General features: G+C 45.8%; 1 protein-coding gene across 2 annotated transcripts; it reads left to right on the top strand.

Moving 5' to 3' along the window:
• The first annotated feature begins 138 nt into the window (after window positions 1–138).
• Window positions 139–25,506, top strand: LOC105011270 (RING finger protein 145). 2 transcript variants are annotated; one of them, XM_029120973.2, is made up of 12 exons: window positions 139–337; window positions 2,815–3,026; window positions 8,039–8,147; window positions 9,842–9,933; window positions 16,961–17,196; window positions 17,452–17,627; window positions 17,910–18,050; window positions 18,799–18,981; window positions 19,205–19,352; window positions 21,217–21,573; window positions 23,029–23,331; window positions 23,374–25,506. In XM_029120973.2, exons 2-12 carry the CDS (start codon window positions 2,843–2,845, stop codon window positions 23,653–23,655), a joined length of 2,211 nt encoding a protein of 736 aa, XP_028976806.1. In that variant the 5' UTR covers window positions 139–337; window positions 2,815–2,842; the 3' UTR covers window positions 23,656–25,506. The 2 variants fall into 2 exon arrangements, with proteins under 2 accessions (XP_028976806.1, XP_028976805.1); XM_029120972.2 differs by having other exon boundaries at window positions 23,029–25,506.
• The last annotated feature ends 280 nt before the right edge of the window (window positions 25,507–25,786 follow it).

The raw sequence follows: 25,786 nt of genomic DNA, 5'->3' as shown, positions 1-25,786 counted from the left end.
ATAGATTTTACATCCGTTGGCTATAGAAAATAACCACACATCAGGGAGGCCACACATGTTGATGATGAACATTTCTGAAGAGTAAGGAGTTTTCGATGAAGGTGCTGACGCGCATGCTCAATAGATGATTCAGTAGACGAAACCGCTAGCTAGCTAGCTTCAGTTAGGTGAGATCCCAATGGGCGAAGATGTGTGAAAAAGCGGACGTGTCGATCCACGGTGGAAATTCCATCATTTTGAACCGTTAACTCGGGAAACGCCGAGTTAAAATGGTTGATATTCGACCAGAGAAGCATCGACAAACTGAGTTTAACGTCGCGAACGTCGTCCTCGCAATGTAGGTTCTTTGATTTTCAATGGGACATTGTTGATAACGCTAAAGCAAGCTAACTTAGCGGAATTGCTACACATGCAGCAGTAAGGCGAAGCTAGCAATGTTTTGAGCCAACAGTTGCTGGTTACTGTGTTAATTTACATCATGAGCAGTTGTTGATGTTGTGGCTAGGCAACTATACATGTTTTACTGTAGTCATTTACATTACAAACATGGCATATGACACATGGTTGAAGATTAGCTTGTCCAACTAGCCACATTATGATTGTAGGCGGGCCGGATCTCGCTAGGCACTAGTACCGACTCGTTTTTCAACCGACTGCTCATCCGCTATGTTGCCTTGATGTTAATAATACATTTGAACTAGTTCAAATAACAGCCACCAAATGTAAATTAGCAATTGTAGTGGCTACATAATAAAGTAGCTAAATAGCAGAGGGTATTAGTGTGAATTATCCTTACTCTTCTTCCGGGACACTGGTTACGGTTAGTTAGCGGCTGCTAGCGTGTGACGAGGTTACTAAAGTTCATAATCCGGTGCCAGAGCCACAACAAGCGATGTAACGAGATTGATTCCTAGGTTATGTAATTACTGTACTGTATTATGGAAAGTGGTTTAACAGTAGCTAGTTGGCTACGTTTCCAGTCAGTTATGGTGGCTGATGCATTGTAATCCCGAAGTTATGTTCAACTAGCACCGTTTTACTCTTGCCTTGCTTGATGCAGTGATGTGCTGTATTGTTTTAATGGGTGTACTCTACCTGTTTCCTTATCGCACTGTTCAAATATAGTCTTTAAATGAGTGCCAGTTGGATGGTATTTTCAGACCGTTTATTAGCTAGCGGTCAAGATGGTAGTTTGCTAGAAGTCAGGAGGAATGATTGCTTTTTAACTGTCCATTGGACAACATTCCATCCATTTTGTTTTTATATTTTAGTTAATCAGCAGAAGCTTTATTTTTGTTAATCAGCAGGACGTCTGTATTGGCAGAAGTTAATCTGCCAATACAGAAGTGGGACAACCTTTGTAATAATAAAATTTAGTCAGTTTAACGAAATGACGTAGCTATCGGCTAAGTCTTTGCATTCAATTTCCATTAATATACTGGCTGTAATCAGTTGAAGATAGCGCTTAGACAAGTTCTAAATGCAAGTACCTTTATTATATCATATCATAGCACCCACAACTTTCCAAGAAAGTCAACAGTTGAGATGTTTTTTTGTCTGCCAACGTATAAAGAAAATATGCATATACCTGTAAAAACTGCACTTGTCAATATGACATTGTATTAGGTTGGAAAATGCAAGTACAACATTTATGATATATCAAATGCCTTATTTTTGTCTTTCAAAATAAGGTAACTAATCACCCTTTGGCATTCATTGGAATACGACTAGTTCCCTGAATCAATATGACTGCATAGTTTTCCATTTGGGAATTTTAAGGCACTACGGTTTCATATTTGAATAGGATGTCAGTGGTCATTAGCATGTTTTTCTCATGGTAGTTCAGTAACCAAACCTGCCATTGACATTTGAAAGGTCAACGTCAAGCATTTTGATTAGCCGCAGATTGCTAACAGTCCGTTATGATGTTAAACAGTCTGGGGCCAAGGCCACTCGCACTGTTCTCAGTGATCTTGCTCTGTCCAAGACATGTAAGGACTCCTGGGACAGAAGCCTGGAACCACAGAGGCAAAACGCCACAATGCATTAAAGACAATGTTTTATTTTTTATTTTTTTTTAAGTCTGCATGTTAGTTATCTTTTATCTGTGTGTTTTATTCGATTGTGAAAGACATGACTGGCTCCTTGTTTCATGATATTGTGTAATTGCCTGCACCTTGACTAAAAGACCACGTGGTTCATTTCTGGAATTTCAACTATTTCTGTGCATGCATTTTGATAGTGCAGCTCCTTCCTGACTCGGTCACCTCTGTTTGTCTGAACATGCGGTCGAGGCTTGTTGACTGTAGTGTAATCTGTCAAGCCTGCCCAGCCACTGGTGTCTGCCTACACAGGAATTAGTTTAAGAAGTCTCACCATAGGCTTACCTGAAGCTGGAGTGCTGCAGAAAGTTTGATCTAATAATACTTTTTCTTAAAAATAAGGATAACTGCATGGAAGTCCCATTAATGTTGATTACTGTTATGCTCACTGACAAGGAAACTCTTTGCCAAACCCCTAATTTCATGTGTTTATCATTGTCAGAACGCTTGTGTTTGTTTCCATACATTTTCGTGCCAATTTTGACTTTGTGGCTGTGGAATCTAATGTGTCAGGAAAAGTATTACCTTTGCTCCAATCTGATTTGTTCCAATAATGAGTTACAAAAACCCCAGACCAGGAGCTACTACTGCTGTTTGAGCTCATTCTTTTTGGACCGCGAAAATATTTATAATTTTATTTATCTGTCCACGTGAGATTATAGCACTTCAGAGTCCAGGCCGTTCACCCTCTGCCTGTCTTCCTCCCACCCAGTCATAGTAGCTTGTAGCGTGCCGGGGGGATGGCATTGAAGGACAAGCTGGAGGCAGTGCTGAATGTGGGACTGCGGGTGCCCAGCATCATGCTGCTGGAGGTGCTGTACCGCTGGGACGTCAGCTCCTTCTTCCAGAAGATCCAGAGGAGTAGCCTGAACAACAACCCCCTTTTCCAGTACAAATACCTCGCTCTCTATCTGCATTATGTGGGTAAGTACCTTGCTGGCTTCAGCGCCATGCAAGCTGCTTCATGTTTGCTGCCCCTTGAAGTGCCCATTATAGCTCTCTTGTACTTGTATCCAGGCTACATTGACAGCAGTCCATCAAACGTATATATTTTGAAGGCCCCTTCCTCCACGAGGAAAATCTAGTGCTACGTGCTTGTTAAGCTTTTAACAATGCAGCTGTAAATGCCGGATTAGTTGTACGTTTTTTTGGCTATTACCGAAGTTTGCCCTTTTCCCTTTTTACCCCCTCCTTGTGGCCAGGAAAGGTAGTGCAAGGTAATGTATTTGCTTTGAACCTTGGGACCGATGAAGTTGTCCCCAGTGATATTCTGCCAATACTTTTAACATGTTACATCAGTGCTCCCATTTATAACCAACACTGCACTGCTATTATATCCGAACAGACTTCCTGTGTTAGTCGGTAGATTATTTTGGCTGTAGTGCTGCGCTATCATTATTAGTGTTCCTGGACTGGGACAAACCCTGCGGCTGTAGAAATCCAGGAGCCTGGTTCTCCCTACTGGGCTACTATGAATGTCAATTTTATTCATTGTATACATTAACATAATTTAGAAATTCACCGTGGCTCTTTTAAACCAACAAATCAGTTTTGCATTGTGTTTCACTGAAAAACATTTAATCTGGTCAAAGCTAGGAGGACTTAAAGGCAAGGACGTGAAGGATGAGGTGTGCCTAGTATTGTTTGTAGTCATCCTTTGCATTGTGACTGTAAATGTCTGTGGTCCATCTGGTCAGCGTTTCCGGCCTGCGGTTTCTATGGGTGAACGTGCCTGGTTTTCTGTTCATGACGGTGTCTGGGAATGGCCGGGGACCCCATGGTAAACGTGTATTTTAATGGTCCTTGGTACGTTATGTGCCCTGTTCACTTGACACAATATCGCAATACCTAAGTGCCAAATGAGGAAGTACTGGGAGTCTCCCAGGTCTCTCTGTAACGCGGATCTTTGCCGAGCACTGTCTGTTGTGGAGGGACAGGAGGTCAATGAGAACGTCCTTCTCATTAAAAATACTGATGTTTTGGTCCCGGTGCAGAGAGCTACAATCTGCATCAACCTTAAGTTAAAATCTATTAAATGTATAACCAAATTGTATAATTGAGAAACAAACATTGCTTTAGAAATATTTCAGTACATTTAACTGCCAGCAATTATTTTATCCGGATAATTTGCTTAGCTGGTGACGTCAGAGTTCCTCCTCTTCCCCGTGTTGTGGTGGATTCCCAGCTCCGGCTGGTTTACAAACATCTTGTATGAGCTGAGCAGAGGCAGGATATTGACACGGTTCGGACCGGAGCAGTAGGGCATGAGGTTGTTGGGATGCAAATCAAACAGTGAGAGGATTACAGCCACTGCTGGCTCCAACTGTGTTTAGGCAAGGCAGTGTTAGTTTATTACTGCCATGTCATGTGGAGACTTTGGCCCAGACACTATACTTCCTTATTAGCCTTTATTCTTTCCCCTCACCATCTTAGATCCAGCTATTTTAAAAGCCCAGTTCAGGACTTTCTTTTCTTTTCTGTTATTTCCACACTATGGCGTTTACAAAAATTAACTTAAATGGTTGCCATTGTGATAGTCTTTTTTGTTTATGTAAGAACTCTGTAGGAAAAAGGCCTGGATTGTCCGCCTGCTTGATTGGGTCGGTACTGTTGAGAGACAGACATGATTTAAAAATATTGCACTGGGATTTGAACAGGGCTTTAACTGGGCTTTCAGTCACGCTCTGTGAGAAATAAGCTATTCCTGTCCCAGTACCTCAGCGCCATTTCACCTTGAAACATGCACAAAGAATTAGCCAATACAACGCATGTTTGTGATGCTGTTTCATTGGCCTGGTATTGTTGAGTGATCTACAGGCTGTTTTCAGCACTGTTCAGGTTGGTGGATTGTGTGTCTGTGTGTCTGTGTGAGGGGGTCAGCTAGTGTGAACATTGTTTAGGCAGGCTAAATGCTGTCTCCTCACTTTGAGAATGGTTAGCACAATGTGCCCTCTGTGTGCACAGGAACCCTGGCCCTTGCAGGGAGGAGGACCGAGTCATGTGTCTACCCTCTCAAAGAAACCTTTCTATTCCCAGGGGAAAGTAGAGGAGACAGGCCACTGGTTCATGTAAGCGTCAGATCCCAGTGCTGAGTACTTATTTTCTGATTATAATTCTTGGTACGAACTGTATCCGTAACCTCCACCTGTTTGGAATGAATGGCAGGACTTTGAGTTTTGGTTTCACTTTTGCCCTGTTTCACTGAAGGCTGAACTGGGATACAATGGGACTCCATTTAAACAGCAGACCAAGCCATATCTGTCACCCGCTGATGTGTCATGTGGCCTTCATTTGCTCAGAGATTATATCATTACTAGGCATGTTAGGGGACTTTACACACTTGGCTGAAGATAGTGGATGACACAATGAGTCTAGGATTTACTGAAACAGTTGGTTGTCTGGCTGTGCGCCTGTGGGTGTGTGGCTGATAATGCTCTTGGAAAGCAAGAGGGAGGGCTGTAGACTGTCCTCTCTATTCTTCTGTGTCACCTACTGCTGTGAATCTCTGCCTGTGGTTTGGTCCTACTTCCGCTTGGTCATGGGTAATTTTCCTTCCAACCGCAGCTGTTTTGCTTTTGGACGATAAGAGACTGCATCTAAACTGCCTGTCTGATAACTCTTTCACATCGGTCCGGTCTTTGCCCGTCTCCGTGACTTTGCATGGCAAATGGCTCTGTGTCCGCCCCCGTGGATTAACGGCTGTGCTTTATTGCTGTCTCGGCTGTTAAACTGTTACCCACATTCCTCTGGTCTCTGTTGTTGGCTAACTAACCAGGGACAGGATGTTAATAAAACATGCAGCTCCTGAATGTGGATGGAAGCGTTTCTTTTACATGCAGGTCCAAATATTTCCCTCCTCTGTGATTTCATGACCCAGGAGTCATAGGCCATGTAATTAGGACAGCTACGGTAGTTTTATTTCTTTAATTTGACCCCGCCAACCATGGAAAAGAACCGGTCTTTCTTTCATAGTCACTGTGCGCTACTCCGTCAGGCCCAGTTTATCACTGACTCTTATTCATTACTGTAAGAAGGTACCACTGTCCAGAAACTGTAGGTGTGAACATGTGTGTGGGGGACACTATCATTAAAGTCCTTTAACTTCCCCGGAGTGAAATGAACTTGTTAGTTCCACTCTCATGCGTCTCCGCATGCGTGCGTGAGGGAAGTTAACGGTATTGTCGTAACCAGCTATTGCATAATCACCGTTCGCAGGAACAGCGGTCCACTGAGCCGACGTTAAGGGTTTCATGCCACGTGAAGGAACTTGCAGTCAACTGTTGGTGCAATTTCACGGCTGTGCCCGAAGACCTGCTGTAATTGCACTGGATGTAACGCCAGTTAGCGTTTGGTTTGCGACACTGCCGCCTTTCCTCATGAGCGCAAGTTCATCTGACTTAGAAGGCAGAGGAAGACTTCGACTTTGTCATTCAGTAAATTGTTTTCGGTCAAGGCGCCAGTGCTTCCTCTCGGCCTTTGTCCTCCGCCCTGCGCTCTGGGCTGGTTGTGTCTGAGCAGACCTAGTTCATGGATAACTTAGTTGACTGGCGTGACGGGTCCAGGGGTGACGGGTCCAGGGGTGACGGGTCCAGGGGTGACGGGTCCAGGGGTGACGGGTCCAGCGGTGACGGGTCCAGCGGTGACGGGTCCAGCGGTGACGGGTCCAGCGGTGACGGGTCCAGGGGTGACGGGTCCAGGGGTGACGGGTCCAGGGGTGACGGGTCCAGGGGTGACGGGTCCAGTCCTGAGCCTCGGGATTGCATAAGAAGCGTCCGTTGGTGGCCGCTGTCTTAACGTGGTGGAGTGGGTGACGCGTCTCTCTTCCGTCACCATGGCTTTGGCAGCACTCATCCCGGATGATTTGGGCCGCGTCCTGGAGCTCATTACTTATTTGAATGCGAACGTCCATTTGACAGACGGGGATTAGTTGGGCTGAACAACAGTGTTCAGACAAGTTATTGATCGCTATTTAAACCATGTGGCAGCAAAAACAGCTTGGTTTTACCCCGCCACATGTTGAAAGATGAATTTGATGCACAAGATGCCTCAATCTACGTGGAGTGTTGCTTGGGTATTTTGCATTGTTTTGTTCAGTTACTTGGTGGGTTTGGTTTTAATTTAATCTGCCAGGTCATGTAAAAAAACAAGGGCTTTTGGCTCTGTGACCATGGTAACCCTCTGCCTGTAGCGGATACCGAAAATGCCTCAGGGCAGTCGGTGCCTCTGCTGCTTCCCAGGTTGTCACAGGTCAGGGTTCCGGAGTTAGGGCTTCACTTGCTTTTTAGGGCCGAAAAGTCTACAGTCAAGCATTTATAAGCATTTCTGCCATTTAGTTTCATAGTTGGTCTACAATGTGCTACCATTTCACTACTTCCCATGAAAAAAATTCTCATTTAAGAAACAACACATTGGAAAGCTGTCTTGGAGGAGCGGAAACGCTGCCAGCTCTGCATAAATGGCTGCATGCCCAAGACCAGGGTTCAATACCGGTCTCCAACCTTCACACTTGTCTCATACTGCCAGTAAAAGCCTAGCCCATACAGTAAAATAGTTAAGGAGTGTAAATGTACACTCTCATAATAAAAACTAAAGAAACATTACACAGCATGTTTCTCTTTTTGTTAAGGTAGTTGGGAGGCAAAAATGAGTCTTTGGCATGTAAAAAAAAAAGCATATTTGACTGGTGCCCTATAAAATTATTTGCTACCTTGGTAAATATTGGCAAAAAAGGCTGTCAAATTTCTCTTACACTTAAAATATAAGATATCTAACCTTTATTTCAGGTTAAATATTCAAAGTAAAAACTTTCTTAATCATGAATTGTTCCAAAGCATTTGTCACATTTATTTTAGACTTCATTTTTGTCTTTCTTTCCTTCATGTGTCTCCTGTGTGATTCAGTGTGTCCCGACTGACCAAATGTGTTTCCTGTCTCAGGTTACATCCTCAGCCTGGTGCTCCTGACTCTGCCTCGTCAGCACTTGGTGAAGCTCTACCTGTACGTGCTCACAGCCCTGCTCCTCTTTGCTGGACACCAGGTCTCCAGGTGAGACCGCACTGCAGCTGAAACATTCCCAGGCAGATAAGGGACATTGTTGACGTGGAGTGAGCTGTACTCTGAGGATCATGGGAAAGCCAAAGAGTGTTGCAATTGTCATCCAGTTGTTTCACAAAGTTAATATTCTATGAGTGACCTGAGCTTTCTGACTGCTTTGTCATTTATAGTTTTCTGGATCTTTACTTGTTTTTTTGTATGTAACTCTTGTGGAGTTTAACCAGGCGAATTCGCTAACTTGACAAACAAGCATGCCATTGGATGCTCTTTGTACCCCACTTGTTTATTTCCTATTTTTTTTTCAGTAAGGTTATGTAATCTTGAGTTGCGTTAGTGAACACAGTCCACTTCCAACACAAGGAGCTTCTTTAACTGTGAAGTTACTTCTGCTTGCTTTGATTGGTCAAAGTAAACAGGCTACGTACTTAAAGGTAGCGTCAATGATGGTGATATGCTAGGCATGATGACATTTTGATTGTCTTTTAAAGGGATATTTCTATTTCGACTGCTCTGCAATGGGCACATACAGCGGCCCACTGAACACACTGACAATACTCACACACAGTAATATGGTCACCCCACAAAGGTCATGTCTCTTGAGAATCAACGTATTGCATCAGGCTGCAGCCTCTCGCTAAGCACTGGCCGCTGGCTAAGTCATTGCCACTGGCTAATACTCAGACATCTGTTTTATTCAACACATTAAACATTCTGTGACCTTTTGTAGTATCAAATTAAAAAGCTTATTTGATGCATTCCTTTTAAACAAAAACCAGAACAGTGTGCCTGGCAAAATGTTGTTTCATACTTTCTGGTAATGGCTGGGGCTGCAGCTAAAAAAACTAGCTGGTTGCTAACGATGTTGTACTTTTAAAAACAATGTCGCTCTTAGCTAGCAAGGTGTCATGTCAGCACCTCAATGCTTCTTTATGTGTATGACCATTTTCTATTGAAGAAGTAGATGGGGGGACTTCTGTAGTTACCCGCTATGACTAGAGTTGCTGTTGCCTGGGGCAACATGGACAGTTGGCTTGCTCATTCAGTTTGTTAGCAAACTATTCTAGCTCAAATTGGAATAATTAGTATTTAGTCACAAGAGAGTATTTAGCCAGTGGTTAGTTGTTGCTAGATGCTGGGCTGCATGTGAATGTCTCTGGAACTAATTTTAAGTCTCAAAGCGAAATGCTTCAAACGTGTACAGCTAACTGGCTAGCCGTTTCTCATCGGCTACACCCATCAAATCAAGATACATATACATATTGCTAGGCACCTTTCTCAACAGCACTGTGACCTCATTTACATTTATCTCTCCCCCTAACAACCAGTGGAAATCTTAACATTAGGAGCCCATGTCCCATTCAGACTGTTTTCCAGATCTCATAGAATGTGTGATGAGATTTGGAGGTCGTGAGACTAGCTTGAAAGTAGCCCACTCCTCACTTTATGGAGGGTGCATCATATGAAGAACAAAATATTTGTGTTATCAGTTATTTCAATAGTCATAGTATATCCTTGTATTTAACTGTCAAAAGCATGTTTGTTGATGAAAGCATTTTCAGGATTATTGTATTTGAATACTAATTTCTGTTTGCATATTCAAATAAATGTCCAGTCCTTGGCAACCAGTGAGGTCAGAATGCAGAGGGGATGAACTGAGCTCTGACTGTGTTGTCTTCTTGTTTTAGGGATTACGTCCGTGGTGAGCTGGACTCGGGCTACGAGGGACCGCTTTACCTGGAGCCTCTGTCCATGAACCGCTTCACCACTGCACTAATAGGTAACCAACTAAACACATCCCACCTTATTACGCCCCCCTAAAAGGCAACTAAACACATCCCACCTTATTACGCCCCCCTAAAAGGCAACTAAACACATCCCACCTTATTACGCCCCCCTTAAAGGCAACTAAACACATCCCACCTTATTACGCCCCCCTAAAAGGCAACTAAACACATCCCACCTTATTACGCCCCCCTTAAAGGCAACTAAACACATCCCACCTTATTACGCCCCCCTTAAAGGCAACTAAACACATCCCACCTTTTTGTACCTCCTTTAAGTCCTGTGTTTACTGCACACTCGCTAGCACTACAAAGAGCCACGCTCCCATTCATTTAAGCGAATCACGACAATGGTGGGCAGAGCAACTTGCGGGAGATAATATCTTCCTGTGAACATGTTGATAGTGGAGAAGCGTTCAACTTTATGCACATTTCCAGCAAGCAGGCAGTGACGGAGTTTGGCGACGGCCAATGGCAGGGCGGGTGTTCTCTGCATCCTGGAAGTCCCTTCTCTTTTCTACTCGCTAGCTTAGCACTCGTTGGCTGGCCCAAAAATGTTAGGAAGACACGTCTTGCCCGAGTGGACAGTGTGCTTGCAGGGGAAGTCTCAGCTACACCTCGCCAGAGATTGAGCACTTTGCCAGTTGAGCGATCAGGCAGTGTGCTTGCAGCATTCTAGGCAACTAACTAAACACTGTCCCACTTGTTAGCACCACCCTAGCCTCTTAAACCAGGCCTAGAAGGTTGCTAGGCCTGGGGAATACCTATAGGATTTTTGTTGAAAATGGGTGGGATTTTCCCCCCCGGCAGAAACATCTGAAAACTGGTTAACCCAGTCATTGCTTGGGTGGGGCTTATACAGGTGCTCATAAGAGTAATGCCTTCAGGAGCTACAGTGGGGAGAACAAGTATTTGATACACTGCCGATTTAGGTTTTCCCACTTACAAAGCATGTAGAAGTCTGTAATTTTTATCATAGGTACTCTTCAACTGTGAGTGACAGAATCAAAAAATCCAGAAAATCACATTATATGATTTTTAAGTAATTAATTTGCATTTTATTGCATGACATAAGTATTTGATACATCAGAAAAGCAGAACTTAATATTTGGTACAGAAACCTTTGTTTGCAATTACAGAGATCATACGTTTCCTGTAGTTCTTGACCAGGTTTGCACACACTGCAGCAGGGATTTTGTCCCACTCCTCCATACAGACCTTCTCCAGATCCTTCAGGTTTCAGGGCTGTCGCAGGGCAATACGGACTTTCAGCTCCCTCCAAAGATTTTCTATTGGGTTCAGGTCTGGAGACTGGCTAGGCCACTCCAGGACCTTGAGATGCTTCTTACAGAGCCACTCCTTAGTTGCCCTGACTGTGTGTTTCGGGTCGTTGTCATGCTGGAAGACCCAGCCACGACCCATCTTCAATGCTGTTGGCTTATGGCTCTTTTGCAGAATAATAAGGGACCCAAGTCAGGGGGAGAAGAGTTCCTTGTTGTTTATTCACAGAATATAGTACGTCTGTCTTAGATGTTCTGCCTTCTTCCCATCTCTCTCCTCGTGGTCTTTCCAGATGTCTCTGTGCTTCTTCAAATGTCTTTGTCTTTAACAGCATATACTAGACAAACCTACAGCACTTCCCCTCCACTATCTTTCTGTCTTCCAGTCATATAAGTGCAATGTATGTTCCACCCTCCCTGTGTTCTTGGACCCATACAGGAATGTATGGGGGATGTGTGGGGGATGTGTGGGGGATGTGTGGGGGATGTGTGGGGGATGTGTGGGGGATGTGTGGGGGATGTGTGGGGGATGTATGGGGGATGTGTGGGGTAATGAACACCACATGTCCAACCATTGACCTTTGTGCAGTTTCCAAGGAAGGAAAGAAAATGGCACATATTTGCAAAGCATTACTCTGTGTTGTGTCCTCTAACAAAAGTATAGGTGTATTTTAGTTCTATATTATCAGGAAAAATACATGCTTTCTCACAATGCTCTTACTGAGGGAAGGAGGTTGTTGGCCAAGATCTCGCGATACATGGCCCCATACATCCTCCCCTCAATACGGTGCCGTCGTCCTGTCCCCTTTGCAGAAAAGCATCCCCAAAGAATGAGGTTTCCACCTACATGCTTCACGGTTGGGATGGTGTTCTTGGGGTTGTACTCATCCTTCTTCTTCCTCCAAACACGGCGAGTGGAGTTTAGACCAAAAAGCTTCTTTTTTTTAAGACCAAAAAGCTATTTTTGTCTCATCAGACCACATGACCTTCTCCCATTCCTCCTCTGGATCATCCAGGTGGTCATTGGCAAACTTCAGACGGGCCTGGACATGTGCTGGCTTGAGTAGGGGGACATTGCGTGCGCTGCAGGATTTTGATCCATGACGGCGTAGTGTGTCCCTAATGGTTTTCTTTGAGACTGTGGTCCTAGCTCTCTTCAGGTCATTGACCAGGTCCTGCCGTGTAGTTCTGGGCTGATCCCTCACCTTCCTCATGATCATTGATGCCCCACAAGGTGAGATCTCGCATGGAGCCCCAGACTGAAGGAGATTGACCGTCATCTTGAACTTCTTTCATTTTCTAATAATTGCGCCAACTGTTGTTGCCTTCTCACCAAGCTGCTTGCCTATTGTCCTGTAGCCCATCCCAGCCTTGTGCAGGTCTACAACTTTATCCCTGATGTCCTTACACAGCTCTCTGGTCTTGGCCATTGTGGAGAGTTTGGAGTCTGTTTGATTGAGTATGTGGACAGGTGTCTTTTATACAGGTAACAAGTTCAAAAAGGTGCAGTTAATACAGGTAATGAGTGGAGAACAGGAGGGCTTCTTAAAGAAAAACTAACACGTCTGTGAGAGCCGGAATTCTTACTGGTTGGTAGGTGATCAAATACTTATGTCATGCAATAAAATGCTAATTAATTATTTAAAAATCGTACAATGTGATTTTCTGGAAATATTGTTTTAGATTCCGTCTCTTACAGTTGAAGTGTACCTATGATAAAAATGACAGACTTTTACATGCTTTGTAAGTAGGAAACACTGCCGATTTTGCAGGTTATCAAATACTTGTTCTCCCCACTGTAACTAAAGATAGCAGCAAAACCGCCATATAAAACCCCATTGAAATCTGTGGATGTTTGTGGTGAATCATTTCAGTCCTTAAGAAACAAACAACCCTTTCCTAGGTAAATCGTTGTTATTGCGAACGGACTACACACGCGTGTTAGAATATGTAATAGGTAACGCTGAATGATGGGTTTTCTAAAGTGGTATGTGGCTCCTGTCGCAATCTTCTCCTATAATATAAAAGAGGTGTGGGATGAGGTAGAATTGGCGCTTTTGTGGGGGGGAAAGGCTCATTCCAAACTGGATGAAAAGAGGTGGCGTGGCAGTCTCAACCCCCAGATGTAGGCCACCAAAAGATGTTTGCCTAAAGAATTTTCTCGTCCTCGGTCTCGTTTTGACCTCCGCGTGCTGCTGCGATTCTTTTTGCGTTCAGAACACGAATCTGATCCTTGATTATTGAAACCAGGAGTAACCACTAGTATCACTGTACCACTAGTCCATTTTTAAAGTCAATAAATCGCAGACTGTGGCCATGCTTGATAAATTGAACTTTTACCATAGCCTGTAGAAAGGCACGCCAATTTTTTTTTTTTTAAGAAAAGCATTCAAGCAGCATGGATAACTAACTAAACACTGTCCGTCGGCACCACCCTCATAGGTAACTAACTAAACACTGTCCGTCGGCACCACCCTCATAGGTAACTAACTAAACACTGTCCGTCGGCACCACCCTCATGGGTAACTAACTAAACACTGTCCGTCGGCACCACCCTCATAGGTAACTAACTAAACACTGTCTGTTGGCACCACCCTCATAGGTAACTAACTAAACACTGTCTGTTGGCACCACCCTCATAGGTAACTAACTAAACACTGTCCGTCGGCACCACCCTCATAGGTAACTAACTAAACACTGTCCGTCGGCACCACCCTCATAGGTAACTAACTAAACACTGTCCGTCAGCACCACCCTCATAGGTAACTAACTAAACACTGTCCGTCGGCACCACCCTCATAGGTAACTAACTAAACACTGTCCGTCGGCACCACCCTCATAGGTAACTAACTAAACACTGTCTGTTGGCACCACCCTCATAGGTAACTAACTAAACACTGTCCGTCGGCACCACCCTCATAGGTAACTAACTAAACACTGTCTGTCGGCACCACCCTCATAGGTAACTAACTAAACACTGTCCGTCGGCACCACCCTCATAGGTAACTAACTAAACACTGTCCGTCGGCACCACCCTCATAGGTAACTAACTAAACACTGTCCGTCGGCACCACCCTCATGGGTAACTAACTAAACACTGTCCGTCGGCACCACCCTCATGGGTAACTAACTAAACACTGTCCGTCGGCACCACCCTCATAGGTAACTAACTAAACACTGTCCGTCGGCACCACCCTCATAGGTAACTAACTAAACACTGTCCGTCGGCACCACCCTCATAGGTAACTAACTAAACACTGTCCGTCGGCACCACCCTCATAGGTAACTAACTAAACACTGTCCGTCGGCACCACCCTCATAGGTAACTAACTAAACACTGTCCGTCGGCACCACCCTCATAGGTAACTAACTAAACACTGTCCGTCGGCACCACCCTCATAGGTAACTAACTAAACACTGTCCGTCGGCACCACCCTCATAGGTAACTAACTAAACACTGTCCGTCGGCACCACCCTCATAGGTAACTAACTAAACACTGTCCGTCGGCACCACCCTCATAGGTAACTAACTAAACACTGTCCGTCGGCACCACCCTCATAGGTAACTAACTAAACACTGTCCGTCGGCACCACCCTCATGGGTAACTAACTAAACACTGTCCGTCGGCACCACCCTCATAGGTAACTAACTAAACACTGTCCGTCGGCACCACCCTCATGGGTAACTAACTAAACACTGTCCGTCGGCACCACCCTCATAGGTAACTAACTAAACACTGTCCGACGGCACCACCCTCATAGGTAACTAACTAAACACTGTCCGTCAGCACCACCCTCATGGGTAACTACGTAAATCTTCACTGAGCGTGGCAGGGTTCAGGGAGGTTGGTGGTTGTCATAATCTGGTGCTTTAAGATGCCGTTTGCCGCAGAGCACCATGCTTTAATTAATGGGGGAGGGAGGGAGAGAGGGAGACTTGATGCAAGAAAGGAAACTCCAGAGGAAAGACGGCTTCATCAGTCTCTCACGCCCTCCTGTAATCCCTCTCTTTCTCTCACCCTCTCCTGTAATCGCTCTCTTTCTCTCACGCTCTCCCTCTGTGTGTCTGTGGCGTTGCTCGTCATGAGAGGACAGATGGTTCTGGCCGTGGTTCAGTTGTATGACTAGTGACTGTAGTTTAGTCACTGAGGTGTGGTGTCTTCTAAATGTTTGTCCGGTGTTCCATTCAGTGGCTTGTCGAGGGCTGAAAGTGGATGCCGGTGACCACAGTGGGTTGTCATGGTGAATAATCCGTTCTGCCTGTGAAGTAACTTACATAACGGTCTGCTGATGCTGAGCAGATTCTCCTCCGTTACATAAGCCCCTGCTGCGAGCGCTACCGAGTAACCCTCTGCCTTACACTTTAAAAAGGGGAGGGACCGATGGATCGCTCCTTTTTGACGAGTTGTGGGGACAGTCATTGAACTTTGACCTTTTAGCTTTAATCCCCTAGGTGCCAATTTCTCTGACAGATGGGATGATTGTAAGGCCTGATCATAAGAACCGTGTGTATTTAGCCTGGGAATGAACATGTCTTTTCTAACATATGAACAGGTGTAGTAACCTGTTGGATCACTTGTGCGAGGCTTCATTTTCAGAAGAAGAAAATGCACGCCCACTTTACAAATATTGTCAATTCCCGTCATTATGCTATTAGCGTGGATGTATTTAGGCCCTTGTGCAACAGTGATGCGATATCTTATTTGTGGCTACTGTGAAACGGACATTTACATGTGGTTTTGTGGTTATGATGTGTGGAACTAATGCTTTCGATGCAGCCCTCCAGCCTGCCTATTCACGTAGCAGTTACTAGTTTAACAATTTAACGCAGAAGTCATGGCAAATGACTTGTCTTTGAATCTTGCTAGACAAAATTGGTTTATTTATGCATTTGTGTAATTTTGATGGGTTGGTTCAGGGCACATTTATTTGGTATTTAATTATATATGTATGCATACATTATAGTGTGAGGACTCTCTGAAAGCAGGTCATGATAATAAAAGAATTTAGAATATGAATAATAATACATTGCACACACCTACTTCATCCCTGAGCTCCCAGTCTGTGTACTAAATGGGTGTTTTGTGTTTGACCATGTGGTCTTGTCTTGTCCAGGGCTGTGTGGGTCGTGCAGGGTGGATGTTTTCTAGGAACGCAGGGAGCTGATGGCCACCAGAGGGTTTTGATTGGACAGACAGCCACACTCAAATCCCTCAGACACACCAAGGATATGAGACTATGGCTGGACTATGTCTTTACTGTCTTCCTTTCAGTCTCGTGTGTGGGACCAGTTTATCAGAAGTTCTCACTTTGGATTTCAGCAATCAGATTCAAAATAAACATACAATCATTAGAATGTGTATCATTGACCTTAATGGAGTGCCTCGTATATTCATTTATTTCTATGCATATAATCCTGTCCGATATCCCATCTGGATGATATTGTTTTAACACAGGACTGTGATGAGATTCTGATTTAGTGCTGTCACTATCATCTGCCTGCCTCCATGAGCCATGTTCTGAAATGTATTTTATTCATCCCATATTTGCCCTGGGGGGCATTGCAGATGTGACTCATCAATACATTAACTGACATTTAAAGGAGGGACATGTTCCGCTCAGATCGAGCTGTTCCGTCTAAATCCGGTCCCGCCAGCGCGTGTTCCAATACAGACCTTCAGCTGCATCGTGGGGGTGTTAAAACCCTTCCCCCGTGTGTCTCCCCCCCCCCCCCCCCCCCCAGGTCAGCTGGTGGTCTGCACCCTCTGCTCATGCGTCATGCAGACCAAGAGGATCTGGCTGTTCTCTGCCCACCTGCTCCCCCTGGTGGCCCGCCTCTGCCTGGTGCACCTGGAGACCATCGTGTTCATCAACCGCTTCGCCATGATCTTCACGGGCCTCGAGGTCATCTACTTCCTGGCTTCCAACCTGCTGGTTCCCTACAAACTGGCCAAGACTGCTTACAGGGAGCTGGTTCAGGTGAGACAGCCGGTTTGTGCCGAGGTATGGGTTCAAGTCCCCCAGGCACCAGTACAGACGTGTATGCCCTCACTGCTGTAAGTGACACGGTTGGGTAAACTTGTGCTTTTTATGGAATAAGTGTTTGGTGTCAGCAAACACCAGAATATATGAAGTTACTCTACTGCCTGTTTTCTTTATCCCCCCACATGCCAGGTTGCTGCTGACCTTAGCGGGGTGTCTGTTTTTGGGACTAATAGTGTGTATGCCTTCCAGGTGGTGGAGGTTTATGGGCTGCTGGCTCTGGGGATGTCCCTGTGGAACCAGCTGGTTCTGCCGGTCCTGTTCATGTGCTTCTGGCTGGTGTTGTTTGCCCTTCAGATCTACACATACTTCAGCACTCGTGACCAGCCCACTTCCAGAGAGAGGATTCTGTTCCTCTTCCTCACCAGGTGAGACCGCAGCAGCATCCCGGAACACTAGAAAATTCTTTGGTCTTTTTTCATTTTTTTCCCAGTGAAGTCCATTGTCACACAATGAGATTGGAAACCCGAGGCATTCTGTTTCACTGGAATTGATGCACGTCATTACTTGCAGCTCAAGGTCTTGAATTTTGTTCTTCTCATTGGGTCTGTTTGTTGTAATCGAAGGTGTGTGCACTTTTATACAAGTACAGGTATGAGCTTTGACCTGGTTTGGTCCTTAACGCCCCCCTCTACCCGCTACCCCCTCAGTATTGCAGAGTGTTGCTGCACGCCGTACTCCCTGCTGGGCCTGGTGTTCACCGTGTCCTTCGTGGCGCTGGGCGTTCTCACCCTCTGCAAGTTCTACCTGCAGGGCTACCGGGCCTTCATGAACGACAACACCATGCACCGGTCAGTTGGCTGCTCTTTTTCAGGTCGCGGCGCTTCTGAACACCTGTTACGTGTGCTAGTCCATTCACAGGTCAAACAACAAGACACTGAAGACCTGTCCGTCTCTCCCCCCCTCTGTCCGTCTCTCCCCCCCTCTGTCCGTCTCTCCCCCCCTCTGTCCGTCTCTCCCCCCCTCTGTCCATCTCTCCCCCCCTCTGTCCGTCTCTCCCCCCCTCTGTCCGTCTCTCCCCCCCTCTGTCCGTCTCTCCCCCCCCTCTGTCCGTCTCTCCCCCCCCTCTGTCCGTCTCTCCCCCCCCTCTGTCCGTCTCTCCCCCCCCCTCTGTCCGTCTCTCCCCCCCCCTCTGTCCGTCTCTCCCCCCCCTCTGTCCGTCTCTCCCCCCCCCTCTGTCCGTCTCTCCCCCCCCTCTGTCCGTCTCTCCCCCCCCCTGTCCGTCTCTCCCCCCCCCTCTGTCCGTCTCTCCCCCCCCTCTGTCCGTTTCTCCCCCCCCTCTGTCCGTCTCTCCCCCCCCTCTGTCCGTCTCTCCCCCCCCCTCTGTCCGTCTCTCCCCCCCCTCTGTCCGTCTCTCCCCCCCCTCTGTCCGTCTCTCCCCCCCCCCTCTGTCCGTCTCAAGAGTGAAGTATTGTCTAGTAATGATACATATTTATATTTATCTGACTGAATATTTTGTTAATATCGTTTGTTAGATGGGCAAATAAAGGTGCTTTTGGAATCAATCTCCTTTTCTGTGTCTCTCCTTGTCTGTGTCAGTGGTGTGACGGAGGGCATCACTCTACTGATCCTGGCTGTGCAGACAGGCCTCATCGAGTTGCAGGTCATCCACAGAGCCTTCCTCCTCAGCATCATCCTCTTCATCGTGGTGGCCTCCATCCTCCAGTCCATGCTGGAGATAGCTGACCCCATTGTGCTGGCTCTGGGGGCCTCCCGGGACAAGTAAGACAGACTTGAAGTGTATATTGAAGTGCTTTGACCAGGGCCCATTGAGTATCCACACTTGTTTTATTCAAGCTTTATCTATAAACGGTCTCCTTGGATGGAATGAAATGAGCCGCATAGTGATATATTACATTTAAACCCAATTAAAAAGCCTTAACCGGACCAGGTTGTCTTCTGAGACCCTCTGGTTCCCTGTTCAACCCTCTGGTTCCCTGTTTAGGAGTTTGTGGAAGCACTTCCGTGCCGTGAGCCTGTGTCTGTTTCTGCTCATCTTCCCGGCCTACATGGCCTACATGATCTGCCAGTTCTTCCACATGGACTTCTGGTTACTCATCATAATTTCCTCCAGCATCCTCACCTCACTGCAGGTACACGCACGCACACATGCGCGCACACACACTGTTTCCTACAAACAAATATAAATATATTTGTGGAATTGTCTGCATGATTGTTCTCTAAAGACTCTCCATGTTAACCTATAGTGATCGGCAGAGGTGTCAAAAGTACAAAGTAAAAGTACTCAACTGGGTTCGGCTGTGTTCACCACTTTTGGGAAGTATCTAATTAAGATCTAAACAACCAGGTAAAGGGAGTTCAAAACTAACTAGTGATCAATTAAATAAATTATCAATTAAGGACACTGATGAGTTATGAACTCTGTTTACATGGTCATTTAACCCTTCTTTAGGAACTTCCCAAAACTGGTGAACACAGCCGAACCCAGTTGAGTACTTTTACTTTGTACTTTTGACACCTCTGGTGATCGGTAATGGGAGTCATTTATACACAGTCAGGGTGTTCTGTCCAACAGAGCAGATGTGGCCGTGTTTCTACCCGGGCGCGGGGGCGTGTTTCTACCCGGGCGCGGGGCCGTGTTTCTACCCGGGCGCGGGGCCGTGTTTCTACCCGGGCGCGGGGCCGTGTTTCTACCCGGGCGCGGGGCCGTGTTTCTACCCGGGCGCGGGGCCGTGTTTCTACCCGGGCGCGGGGCCGTGTTTCTACCCGGGCGCGGGGCCGTGTTTCTACCCGGGCGCGGGGCCGTGTTTCTACCCGGGCGCGGGGCCGTGTTTCTACCCGGGCGCGGGGCCGTGTTTCTACCCGGGCGCGGGGCCGTGATTCTACCCGGGCGCGGGGCCGTGATTCTACCCGGGCGCGGGGCCGTGTTTCTAGCAACTATGCCTCATCGATTTGGGAAGTTTATAAGAGCTGATATTATGTCGGAATTACATAATAAATACTTGGTTGCTTATACAGTAATTTGTCTCATTTTGCACCTACACAACTGGTATTATACCCGTTCTGTGAATTTGAAAATCTAGAGGATTAGTAGTTTTTCCGTCAGTGTTTGCCCAGATGCTGTAGCAAATAAGATGACAGGTCATGTAGAAGGACAAATCTACAAACTTCTTTCACTTTGAAGGCTCTGAGCTTTGATCTCTTGGTTTACTGTTGCTCCAACTGTTACCTAGAAGCTACGCTATAGCCGTCGAACTTCACTAAGCGCTGAGGTTCCATCTCGATGGCTAACTAGCGCATTCTTTCTGTCTTGTTAATGAAAATTTGAAGGAAAGTATGTTGATTTTGAAGAGTTAATAGTGTAGCAGGTCAAACATCACTGACGTGATGCTGATAAGATGACGCGAGGTGTGTAGTGGGTCAGTGCTGTTAGGCTGCTTGTGGATTGAAGGCTACATGCTGCTCATTATGTCACCCATACGCTGTTAGTGATTCAGTATGTTAGATTTATACCAGCATGATTCAGTATGTTAGATTTAGATCAGCATGATTCTTATTAATATACTATTTGTCTAATTTGACATTTTACATTGTCAGCATCGTTCAATATTATTATTTTTTCATTCCTTTGAATGTGCAATGTCCCTTTTTAGTGACCAACAGAAGGAAAAAAAAATCCAAACCCTTTAAGTAAAATTACTGAGAGAACTCAAAGTTTATTAAATCTAAAAATGTATCAACTTTCCTTAAAAGCCTAACACGTATGGCTTCTGAACTTAAAATGAGATTTTAACTTGGCCGTGCTGACAACACTGACAGAGACTTGAGTTTCAGTCAGGAGACTTTTATCCCCTGATGACCTCAACCCATGACCTCCAACCGCTTGCCCTCATCATCAGCGTGACCTCTGTTGTCACACCATGTGAAATTACCCAATGGAGGCAAAGCTCCAAGGCTCCATCACCCTGAACCTAACATCCCGTCCCCATCCCCCAGGTGCTGGGCACCCTGCTCATCTACATTCTCTTCATGGTGGAGGAGTTCCGCAAGGAGCCGGTGGAGAACATGGACGACGTCATCTACTACGTGAACGGCACCTACCGGCTGCTGGAGTTCCTGGTGGCGCTGGTGGTGGTGGCCTACGGCGTGTCGGAGACGGTGTTCGGCGAGTGGACGGTCATGGGCTCCACCATCATCTTCATCCACTCCTACTACAATGTGTGGCTACGTGCCCAGCTGGGCTGGCAGAGTTTCCTACTGCGCAGAGACGCCGTCAACAAAATCAAGAGCCTGCCCACCGCCTCCGATCGGCAGCTGGAGCAGTACAACGACATCTGTGCCATCTGCTACCAGGTGGGTGTTCTGCACTTTCTGCAAAGATGGTGAAACAAGCGATTTTACATTTTCTTTTTTTTTTTTACTGCCTTGCTCAGGGAGAGAGTGACAGGTTTCTCAGGTTGCTGGGTCCCAGTTTGATCTAACGGTCTTTCGGGGTTGGGTTTGGAGTAAAAAAAATCAAAAATCCCTTCAGGAATGACCTCAGCAGACAGTTTCTGTGTGCTATCCAAATGAATGCCTGCATAATACAGTGGCTTCGGAAAGTATTCAAACCCCCATTTTGTGGTGTTGTAGGCTGAATTCATCCTGTATTACGTTTATTTTTTTGCCATCAATCTACAAATGCCCCATAACGACCAATTGAATAGGTCTTTAGAAAATTGTTGCCAATGTAATATGGTTAAACAACTCAAATATCTGAAATAAGGTTTCAGACCCTTTGCCTTGACACTCCAATTTGAGCTCACCCATGTTCCGTTCATCCTCCTTGATGTCTCTGAAAACGTTTGGACTCCACCTGTGGTAAATTCAGTTGAGTGGAGATGATGTAGGAAGGCACACCTGTCTGCAGGTCCCATATCGCACGGTGCATCTCACAGCCATTAAGTCCAAAGAACTCTCTGTGGTCCTCAAAGATATAATTATGTCATGGCATAGATCTGGGAAATGTTACAAGAACATTGCTAAAGCGTTTAAAGTTCACCGATGGGTAGTGGGCTCCATCACTGTGAAACTGAGTAAGTTTGGAAGCCGCTAGACTTCCTGGAGCGTCCATCCAGATGAAGTAACCAGTCGAGATGTTTTTTTTTTGTTTGGGAGAGTCTAATGGCCACTCTTAAGAGTGCTTCTGAGTTTTTCTGCATAGATTGGAGGATCTGCCAGAAATGACAACCATCTCTTCAGTTTTCCATCAGTTGGTGTCAGGACAGAAGCAACTCCTAGTAAAAGGATAATGACATGCCTCCGGGAGTTTGCACTTGAAGTACTTCAATAGCGTGAGGAAAAATATTCTCTGGTTTAGAGACCAGGATGGAATGATAAAGTCCTAATGCCCTAAAGGGATATGTCTGAACAAAACAAGGTACCCCTCATCTGTTATTCTGGATAGATTATTATTTAAAAAAAAAAAAAAAAAAAAAACATGTAATCTATTGTTAAGTCTGTAACACTACAAAGTGTGGATAAAGTGAAGGGGTCTGCAACTTTTTCTTTCCTTACCAGAAAAGTTGAAAAGGAAGGTTTTGAGTGAGGAACAGAACGGTTCAAATTAAGGGACCACTACAAATTGAACGATTCTGTTCCTCACTAAAAAATTTACTTATCAACTTTTTTGGAAATGAAAGAAAAAGGTGCTGTGGTCTCAGTGTTTTCCGGAGCTGTATTTTTCACTCATCCAAAAAGGGTACATTTAGAATCTGTCTTTGTAGCAGATTTGTTCATTAGCTAACTCGCGTTTTAACCCTCCTGTAGGACATGAAGAGTGCCGTCATCACGCCCTGCAGTCACTTCTTCCACGCTGGCTGTCTCAAGAAGTGGCTGTATGTACAAGAGACCTGCCCCCTCTGCCACAAACAGCTGAAGAGCCAACCGCAGGCCGCCGGTGCCAGCGCTGCACCCGCCCAGGATATTCTGCCAGCCAATCCCAATCCAGCAGAGGCTGGGCACGGGGAGCCAGTGGGCAGTGAGGCTGAGGGGGACAAGACAATAACTGAAAACGGTGTCCCACTTGAAGAATGCCAGGCCGGCCCCTCTTCCGCTCTCCCTAAACCAGAGGGCAGAGCCCTGGGAACCCAGTGCTTGGAGGGCCAGGCAGAGGGCAGAGCCCTGGGAACCCAGTGCTTGGAGGGCCAGGCAGAGGGCAGAGCCCTGGGAACCCAGTGCTTGGAGGGCCAGGCAGAGGGCAGAGCCCTGGGAACCCAGTGCTTGGAGGGCCAGGCAGAGGGCAGAGCCCTGGGAACCCAGTGCTTGGAGGGCCGGGGGAATGCTCCGTCACAGGGTTCGGGAGAGTCCTATCTCCGGTGTCGCCATCCCCAGCGGTCAGCCGCCTCTTCCTCCCCTGCCACAACGACATCCTCCATATGTTCAGCCTGTTTTTAGTCAGGGCAGTCCACCATCTTCCTCTGAGCCGGCGCTCCGCTGGAGACCCTCACGTGGCCAATATGTAAGACTCATGATAGTTTGCTGGTTAACTGTTGGACTTCTATATTGCCACTCTCCAGCACCTTATTGAACTCTGGTTGGCCTGTTAATTAGTTTGGTTTTAAGCCTCCACATACTATGGTTCCCTTATTTCATGGTTATTGTTCCTCAAATGCATTTCATGGTTGTTTTACTTCTAGGCGATCACACATGAAATCCGATGCAGAATTTAGTGATTTCAAGATTCCCCGATGCTCCACTGAACGTCCATTTCATTTCAGTGTTGAGAAATCTGCTTTCTCAGTCCTAAAATCTAAATAAGTAGCCTTGCGGTTGCTGGAACGGCTCAAAGGAGACGGAGCCTATATCTTTCTGTAGCTTGAGGTACATCTGGACTGACTCTTGTCCCTGATTTACTCTAAATCCCAAGGAGGCCGGCATCAAGGACCGTTACGTTTAGCTTTTGGTATGACTGCTGGGATTGAACTCATGACCCTCCGGGCTCAGGCTTTTGGTATGACTGCTGGGATTGAACTCATGACCCTCCGGGCTCAGGCTGGACACTTACCCACCCTGCGACTGAGTTGCTTCGGTTTTTGACAGTTGCTAGGGTCTTCATGCTGTGCACCTATTTGTTCTGATTACAAAAGCATCCATCACGTAACATTTTGCGGTTTCATTAACCTGTCAGCGTTCCAGTATATTCCATTTGGCCTGTATTTCACCCGTCTTGAATCAAGTGCTGATTGTATTAAGGAGTTTGACTCTCCTTTAAACCGCTGTCTGTTACACCACTCCAGTTGTTTCCCCCTTTTCCCACCTGCCTGGTTAGGCCCCGCCTATTGCGGTTGGGCCCCGCCCACTGACAAGCCCTGCCGCCCAATACCCCACACCTTGTTCTAGCTGAGGACCTGTTACACAACAGCCATATGACTGCTGTTAGGCACAAGGTGGTGTTCATCTGGTATGGGAGTGTGTGTTCGATTTCCATTTATTCATACTGAGGAGAACGGGCGTAGCACTTGATTTAGACCTTTTTATGCACGCTCAGGCTTGTACGCCGTCACTGTCTGGTAGCTGTAGGAACTATCTTGTCGTGGTACTTAGCCCACGTGTTATGCCGTTTGCACTAATGTCATTTTTTTTTTTTTTGCGATGCTCCAAAGTTGTCTTTGCCAGGTAGCCTACCAAATATGTTTGGTATGTATGAGGAAAAACCCAATATAAATGTGTATATAAACATTCATATCTTATAAGAGTTTTTATATGCCTGCCATACAGTGTTAAAGCTGCACTACCCAATATGAAGTGATCTTCAGCTTGTGTGAACACTTCAGTGCCGTTCAGTGGGCGAAGTATGAACAGCTGAAGATCGCAGATGGTGAGAGGTGTTAGCAAGAACTTTACCTTCAAGTGTTATTTTGGCATTTGTTGCAGTTTTGAGAATGAATACATGTTCTATGTATGATCAAACTGAAATGCTCCCTTGAAATTTGATTTGTATTGAGTTGGTGGCTTTTGCACATTTTCTTGAAGGTAGACTGAGCGAAATGGCCAATAGTGTGAATAGTATTTTACATACATCATGACATTTGAAATGCATTCCTGTTAGGAGTAAAATGTTTGTTTTGGACAAGCCCTGCAATTTCCTTCTGTTTTCATTCTTTTTATGTTTTCTTTTTAATACAAATAGAATGATATACTCTGTGAATGCTGATTTCCAGTCAAATTTCTGTATAGTTTATTTGCCTGGGATCGCCTTTATTTGAATAAACTGAATGTCAAATAAATTCAGCCATCCAATTTTAACCTGCAATCTGAATGAATTATTTAAGTGTTTAATAAATCTGTTGCAACCCCATCACTACACAAGAAAAGCGATACGTTTCTCACTCTCTCTCACACACACACACACGCACACACACACACACGTGCCCAATTTGCCATTCAAACCAGAAAATCTGTAGTGGGCTGCTGGTGTAAAGTTTACTGGAAAAAAGTTAAATTAGCAGCTACCAGAAGACTGCCCAGAACAGAACATTACCAAGTAGAACTAGAGGCTAACAGAAGACTGCCCAGAACATTACCA

The sequence above is a fragment of the Esox lucius genome, chromosome 7 (genome assembly GCF_011004845.1).
Source record: "Esox lucius isolate fEsoLuc1 chromosome 7, fEsoLuc1.pri, whole genome shotgun sequence".
In the NCBI taxonomy this organism is placed as follows: Eukaryota; Metazoa; Chordata; class Actinopteri; order Esociformes; family Esocidae; genus Esox; species Esox lucius.
Note: the sequence above shows the minus strand (reverse complement) of the source record. Positions and strands in the feature narration are given on the sequence as shown.